General features: G+C 31.3%; 1 protein-coding gene across 4 annotated transcripts in view; it reads left to right on the forward strand.

Moving 5' to 3' along the window:
* LOC106872300 (semaphorin-1A) overlaps positions 1-8,497 on the forward strand; it is a 414,058-nt gene extending 405,561 nt beyond the window's left edge. For all 4 annotated transcript variants that reach the window (XM_014919241.2, XM_014919257.2, XM_014919249.2 and 1 more), the window contains one exon: positions 1,476-8,497. In XM_014919241.2, the coding sequence (XP_014774727.1) occupies positions 1,476-1,837 (362 nt within the window). In that variant the 3' untranslated portion in view covers positions 1,838-8,497. The remainder of the gene's footprint in view (positions 1-1,475) is intronic.
* The last annotated feature ends 309 nt before the right edge of the window (positions 8,498-8,806 follow it).

The following is an 8,806-nucleotide window of genomic DNA, read 5'->3' on the forward strand; positions in this document are numbered from 1 at the left end:
TATATATATATATATATATATATATATTATCAAATAAAGGTAATAAACCTCATTAAAGGATCATAAATCCACTGAAAATACTGGTTAGTTAGCAATCCATAGAAAGTTCAACTATAAGGTAACTATATAAACCGTGGTTCATATATTTATATATTTAAAGAATAAGGAGAAAATGGAGAGATAATTCATAGAATTATTTATTAATTATAAAATGTGACAGCTGTTTCAATTCAGAAATCTTTAGATAATTCATTTATAAAATTAAAATCATTATAAGATGAATCTCTTTAGAAGTAGTAAAGATATACCGATTAGAAATACATAATGAGATAATGGCTATAAAAGAGATTCATCTTATAATGCTTTTAATTTTATAAATTAATTATCTAAAGATTTCTGAATCGAAACAGCTGTCAGAGACATCATATTTTATAATTAAATAATTTTACTAATTACCTCTCCATTTTTCACCTTATTCATTAAATATATATATATATAAATATAATTGAAAATAAATGTCCGACCGTACTCCATGTTGACTCCAAATTTTGTCAATTATCTATTCACATATGGCAGATGCCCAAACACAAACCTGGAAGTACATATGATATTACTACTGGTTAGCACAGGGTAAATCTGAAGGTGGACAGGCTTTATTCTGTACTCTACTATGTTCTTAACAGAATATATCATAACTATATATATATATATATATATAAATCTGTTTGTGTATATATTTAAGTGTGTGTATATGTGTATACATACACACACTCACATTTATGTATAGAGTTGAACATTAATTTCCTCATATATCCAGACACATGCTTGCTTTCTGTTCTCAGTACTCACCACTTTGCTTGTAATATTCATTTCAAATTAGTTTCTAACTATAATTACTTGGAAAGATTTTACTTGATTTTAATATATAATACTTTATTATATTTGCTTACTCTCTTTTGTTTTCTTGATACAATAAACCTTGAATGTATTGTGTTATAATTTCATTTGCAATATGATAAACTTTGTCTTTATTAATATATAATTTCATTTATATTTTGACTATATATATAAGAAACTATGCTTTCGTTAATTTGCAACTTTTTTGGACATTTTCTGTATTTTTCATTGTTTTAAATTTAATAAAATTTTCAAGATATATATGTTAGTGTATGTATGTATGTATGTGTATATATATATATATATATATATATATATATATATGAGGTTATATATGTAGGTATATATACATGTATGTATGTATGTCTATATGTGTGCATATATATGTTCATGTAATACCTGATACGTCAATCAATGTGTATACTTATTCCTTTCTAAGATTTTTCTTATCTATCATCATAAAATAAAGATAACATTATTCCACTTTTTTTTGCTATATGTTTGTAACCAGTGTGCTGTGGCCATGCTGGATCAGTGCTTCATTATTACATTTCTTAAAAATAACTTCTCTTCTGCAGATCATCGACCAATTGAGTCACGAAACCATCTGACTACGGCTGAATTTATTCCGACTCCCATTTTTATCGGTTCGCTGGTTTTTGTCTTCCTGTTGGCAAGTGGGCTTGGTTTCATTGTCGGTTTTAAAGTGAGCACCTGCAAAGATTCTCAGGACAATGATTCGACGATTGATGATGCTACGGCAAATCTGCGTGTCCACCAAGAAAATGACCACTATTACGCCAAACCAGATAATCGTGCTCCGACAAAATACAACAACTACTGGGACGGCTCTCCAAGAGCTGGCAAAGTACCAAACAATGGTTCTGAATTCCGACCTGTGAACACTTATACAAATGTCAAAGGGAAGACCTATTTATAGCCAAGTGAAAAATGGAAAGAAAAAAAACTGATAAAGAAATAAAAACAAAAATAAAATATAAATAAGAAAAGCAAAAAAATCCAAATAACCAAAATAAAACAAAAAATACAAAAATGAAACAAAAACAAAAAAATATCTAAAGGGGGAAAGACACAACTCCACTGTGAAAGGAGAGGGGGGACTTTCATTATCAATAATTAAGAATTATTATGATTGATCACTGTCATCATAATTATTGATTATTTATGATTACAGCTATGATTTCTTTTTAATGTCTTAGTCAGTTCCTATTATCATTATTACTATTATTTATTATTATCAATATTATTTTTATTTTTATTATTATGATTATTTTATTGAAAGGGAAGATGGAGATTTTAGCAGAAATACTTGAGAGCTGCATCAGTCTTTTAGTCTTGTCTCTCTCTCTCTCTCTCTCTCTCTCTCTCTCTCTCTTTATATATATATTGCTATCTTCATTCTGTGTTCAAATCTCACCAGTGGTAGTTTTTTTTTTTTTTTTTTTTTTTTTTTTTTTTTTTTTTGCCTTTCATTCCTCTGGTGTTGGTACTGGTGGCTGTGTCAAAAGGTTGATAAAAACAAGTTCCCAGTACCCCCTTATAACATTAAATGGTGGTAGTGTTCATTCAATCAACTATTAATTATTAATTAACTAATGCTCTTCTCTTGAACTATTTGGCTTTGTGCTTATATAAAGAGGAGGAGGAGGAGGAGGAGATGATGAAGGAAAAAATAAACATTGCCTAAAAATAATAAAGAAAGAAAAATCATTTTGTTTTTCTGGCTCATGGTAAACCTTCTTCAGTGATAAGAATTTTGGCAACCCAGTTTCAATTCCTGTTTGTAACCGTTTCACATATATTCAATGCATCACTTTTCTTTCTTTTTTATCTTTTCTTTTTTTCTTTTTGCCCCAGAGATGGGAAAGGCTGGAAGGTAAAAAAAATATGATTATAATTAATATAGAATGATCATAAATATCAAGGTGTTACCATTTCTCTCACTACATGCCTAACCCTATAAAATACACATAAACCTTCCCTTTAAAACTTTTGCTGGGCTGATTGAGGCAAATGAAAATAATAAGAAACAATGGCCATCATTGTCATCATCATGGTGATGGGGTGGCTGAATTGTTAGTGTCAGACAAAATGCCTCGCTCTATTTGTCCTGCATCTTTACGTTCTGAGTTCAAATCCCACCGATGTCAACTTTACCTTTCATACTTCTGGGGTCAATAAAATAAAGTATCAGTTATGTGCTGCAGACAACAGAGAATTGACTATTTCCTCTTTTCAAATTCATCACCTTGTGCCATTAATTGGAGGAGAAGGAACAGTTGATTCTATATTATTGTCATCTTCGTCATCATTATTGTTATGATTATAATTATTATTATCATCATTATTATTATTACTAAATTGGTAAGCTGCCAGAATCATTTGCACATTGGGCAAAATGCTTAGTGGTATTTTATTTGCCTTTACAATCTGAGTTCAAATTCTGCCAAGGTCAACTTTGCCTTCCATCCTTTCAAGGTTGATAAAATAAGTACCAGCTGAGCACTGGGGTTGATATAATCAACTAGCTCCCTCCTCCATTATTATCATTATTATTACTATAAATATTTTTTTTTCTTTTTTTAATTGATCTTTAACCTCATCTTTTTCTGCTTCTCAATGGTTTATATTTTTCTTACTAAAAGAAGAGATAATATTTACGTTCCTTAACAACAACAGCAGCAACAAGAACTTCAACAAACAAGAAAAAAAAAACCCCAGTTACAATCAAAATAAATTTATAATTAATTCAGAAGAGAAAATACAAAAGTAATACATACACAGAGTATATATATATATATATATATATATATATATATATATATATAACATGAGTATATCTGCTGTTTTTCGTCTTGCTTACATTGTTTTTTTTTCCATTAATTTTGTCAAGTGTGAGGAATTAGGAGTGCTTAAGAAGGGGAATGATGTTGGTGTGATCATTAACAAACATTAGTGTATCCCTGCTACTTACATGTTTGGGCATCATATGAATGAAAAGAGATTCATTGATACATGCTGCAAAGGTTGAATTTGAAACGAGTTTCACCTGAAGGTCACACAGTAGCTTGAAACTTGAGTCATGAGACAAACTGTCAGCTTCATTTTCAATAAAAAAAAACTATATATATATTGTATAAAGGATCTTAGGTGAGGCCAGAACAATGCAAAGTAAAAGCAAAGCGAACCACAAGAAAACAAATATGTGAATTAATGTAGACTTACCTTGCATTCAGTATTTCGGGGTTATGACCTCATCCTCAAGAAATCAATGAATGGGTTCATTACCCCAAAATATTGAATGCAAGGTAAGTCTACATTAATTCACATATTTGTTTCCTTGTGATTTGCCTTGCTTTTACTTAGCATTGTTCTAGCCTTACCCACGATCCTTTATACAATATATTCTACACAATGCTTCATAGTAACTATTCCATTATATATATATAGTGACAAAGGTGGTCCTCAAATGTGTTTGATCATAAGTGAGTCAGGTCTCAACTCAGGCTGAATGATGAGCAGAAAAGATTCACAGCCTACTGCTTCCTTTTACTGACCTTTTCATCACTTTTCGCTGTCATTTTGTTGTCTGCATCAGCCTACCGATCACCCAGTCGTTACCACCATCACCACCTCCATTTACATTAATTGGGAGTTTGCAAGATGCAGAGAGCAAGGAGAGTTTGTAGAGTATGCAATTTCTCTCCCTTGTAGCTCAGCATTGCACTGGTTGTCACTTTGCACCACCTGAATCAAAGAAATAGCCCATACTCGGCTGATCTAGATGCTCACCCTCAAATTATTTCCTGCTGTCTTAAAAAGTAAGGACACATTGCCCAATGTAGTTAGAGATATGCTATATCTGGAAATGAAATTAGATAGTTATGACTGGAATGCCTTTAATGATAGGGTTTTCTGCTTAATACCACTATCACCTCTACAACTATCTCCATTGTGGGCTGCTGTGTGTTAAGAGTAGGAAGGAGTCATGGTGGGTGTATAGGGTTGTATTGAGTGACTAATGATTAATGAGGCCATCAACATCCGATATTATAACTGCTGCTATTATCACTGCTCTGTGTGTATGTGTGAGTGATAAACGTGCATTACCCAATGCATATCGACTGCTCTTGGTTCACGATCACCACAATTACTAGCACCATATTTGCTGTGAGGGTATAGGTATGATTGTGTGTTTGCAGGTTGGGAGATATGTAATTTATTAGCTGAACTTCTCTTCATCTCTTTCCACTACTCTCACAACCAAGACCACCCTGTGAAACTACCTGGCCACTGGTACCATATCTGCTGTGATATATGATAAGTGTGTGAAGGGGGGAAGAGAGTGGAGTTATTCTGAACCTTTTCCCCCATTACACCTGACCAACACTTGTGGTCACTTCATCTGCTAAAAATAGCAATGAAGTCTCCTTCAAATCACACCATACCATCTTAGAAAAGGATATGTTGGGTTAATGTCCTCCTGGCTTCTCTGTACCCAGGGATGGTCACGCCTGGGAACCTTTTGATCATTGGTCTGCTTGGTCATGGCTGACCTGAAACCGAACAGCTATAACAACCATAACCAAAAAAGCCAATGAGGAGGACTCCTTACATGCTAGAAATTCAAGCCAAATCTTATTTCATATTGCCATCATTAAAAAGAAAAAAAAGTGTTATGGTTGAAGCATCTTTGATGATATCTGCTTGTTTCAGTATGATCCCGAGCTAAGCATCCTGACCATGATCCAGTCACTTTTGTCTGTGATCATCCCTTACCATTTTTTGATGTGAGATTGTGTATGCATATCAAAGAGTAGTGATGGTAGACGGGGTGGGGAGAGGGTATCATTGATTCCCTTTCCACTCCTTTTCTCAATACACTTGACTGCTTTTATGATGACTAACACCATCATTATTATATTAACTCTGACTAATACTATTAACATCTTGATGTGTAGGTGTAGTAAGGGGTACCATGACTGTTATGTAGTTTACTGTTTGACCTCCTCCTCTTACCTGACTGACACTCCTACTACCACAATAGGGACTTCCACCACCATTATCATTATCATCATCGTCATCAACACTGCTTCTACTGCGACTAATCCCAGCATTCATTGTGTCTAGTACAAGGTTGTACGAGAGGTTTGTGCACTTAATTAATTAACAAATATACCCACCATCACATTTATCAATACTGAGCAACTACTGACCAATCATTCTATCCACTCAAGACTATTAACATTATTATAGGCCACAAAGCAATGCACTAGAGCCTCTATCTGCACAACTGTGGCATACATAGCTTAGCATTGGACACCTTAGACCTATGGGATTCCCAAATAACAGCTCAGGGTCTCCATGCCTTATTGCAGCACTGCTATCCCATGATCACTGACCATCTAAAACTATTGTTGCTATAGCTACTCTCCCATCAACTAGGACTAATCAAGGTGACTCTTATAAAGTTTGCTATGAGCGCAGGTAATATATAATATTTTGAGGACCAATGATGTTTGAACTTTTTGATGAAGGAATCTTTCTGAATTGTTGGATAATTTTGGCCCCTATTCATAAGTAATTAAAATGCTTTATTTTGTGAGATTTAAAATTTTGTTTTATTCTTTTTTTTATACATGTGTGAATATATGTGTATCTATACATATGTGTGTATGTGTATATATTTCTTTACCAAGGATAGTATTGACAGTACTTTGATGATAACTTGGTCGGTTGAAACTTCGATGTCACTGTTAAAAATATTCTTGTCAAAGAATAATGAATTTGTACTCTACCTAATGTAGAGAAATCCTTCAGTTTAATGTAAATTTGTTTTTATTATTACATAGAAACAAACGTTAATACGGATTACTGAACATGCATACAGAATGTATGTGCTTTGCTTGTCTGCCAGCCGGCTGCGATTTAACATGGAGGAGATGACTCTTTCAAAGTGCTGTAATACATATATATATATATATATATACGATCACACAAATGTGCATTTATACATGCACACATGCTTATCTGTGTGCATGTACATATGCATTCACATACTTAAATGCATATTTTAAGATATTTAATGTCAGTCATATATCTTTTAAAGATATATATATATATATATATATATATATATATACAGGCAGTAATGCATGCGTGCATATTTAGTAATTGCATATAATAGAGCTTCAGTACTTTATCATAAATTATAAGCACATATATACGCAAACACATATGGACATGTTCCATTTTACAAGCATATACAGATGCATAAGTGCACATACAGATACACATGTATACACACACCAAGCCTTAGTCATTCATTAAGTCATAATTCAACACTCTTTTGTCATTTAATTTTCTCATCATTTGTTAATGTTATTGTTGCTGCTGTTACTACTGCTAAACAGGAGTTGATAATACAGAATTTGTGATTGAAAAAAAAATGGAAGAGAGGGACAAGACAAAAGACAATATTATGGAAGGAAAATGGATTGTTTTAATATAGTTTTGCTATATATACATATGTGCGTGTGTGTGAGAGAGAGAAAGAGGAAGAGTCAATGTGTATGTATATTTCTTTTCTGGGAGATTTCTTCATTCATATTTTGATCAATGTTGTGAGACATATCTCATTTTTATCTACCTATCTATATGTATGCGTGTCTATATATATATATATATATATGTGAATATATACATATGCATAGACATATATTCATGCATAGATTTATATGCATATATGTCTGTGTCTCTCTCCATATATATATATGTACATGCATATATGTATACATACAAGGAAATGTACATATGTGTCTATGTATATACTCGGATAAGTTTGTGTGTGAGCATACAGATATATATTTGCATATACATGTTTATCCACATATGTATATTCATTTGCTGATATATATATATATATATATATACACACACACACACACACATGTATAGTCATGTGTATACACATAAATACATATAACTATATTCCTATAGATACTTATGTATGTACATATGTATATGTGTGTGTTTGAGTATAAGTATATATATAAGTGTGTGCACATGTATATGGCTATATATACATATACCTATGTATATAAACATGTATACATATACAGATACCCATGCATATATGTGTATATAGATATGTTTATATGTATGTACATATTTGTATATGTATATACACACATTTGTATATATTTTTATATGTACACACATATATATATACTTATATTTATATACATATACACATTATGCATATATATATATACATATTTAAATATATGTAAAGATATGTATGTATATCATTTATTTATAAATATGTATATATATTTTTTTAGTTTTACACCTGCTTGGTGTATGTTTTTTGTGAATGTATATGTGTGTGTGTATATATATAATATATATATATGCATGTATATATATACACATACATATACATACACCTTATTTTTAAAATCTACCATTTTTTCCCTTCTATCTGGTTTGATCACAACATTCCAATGAATTTTTGCTAAATGGACAGAAGAATATAAATAAATGACAAAAAGAAAAAAAAATGATAAAAAAATGAACAGCAAGGAAAAAATGGAAAGCATTTGAAGACAGTAAGAAAGAAAATTTATAATAATGCAGGAAATAGAAAAGGAAGAAGGCTTGATAAACTTAAAGAATTATATCTTTGAAAAGTAAGAAATAAAAAGAAAAAAAGATTCTGTGAAAAAAAAATACTGAAATGCAAAAACAGTTCTTGCATGTTCCCCTATTCTTGAAACCTGTACAGTAACTCTTTTTAAAAGAAGTCATCCAAAAGAAAAGGGAAATTTTTTTTTTCCATTTTATGTTTTTCAATATATATATATATATATATATATATATATATATA

This window comes from Octopus bimaculoides, chromosome 3 (genome assembly GCF_001194135.2).
Source record: "Octopus bimaculoides isolate UCB-OBI-ISO-001 chromosome 3, ASM119413v2, whole genome shotgun sequence".
Lineage (NCBI taxonomy): Eukaryota > Metazoa > Mollusca > Cephalopoda > Octopoda > Octopodidae > Octopus > Octopus bimaculoides.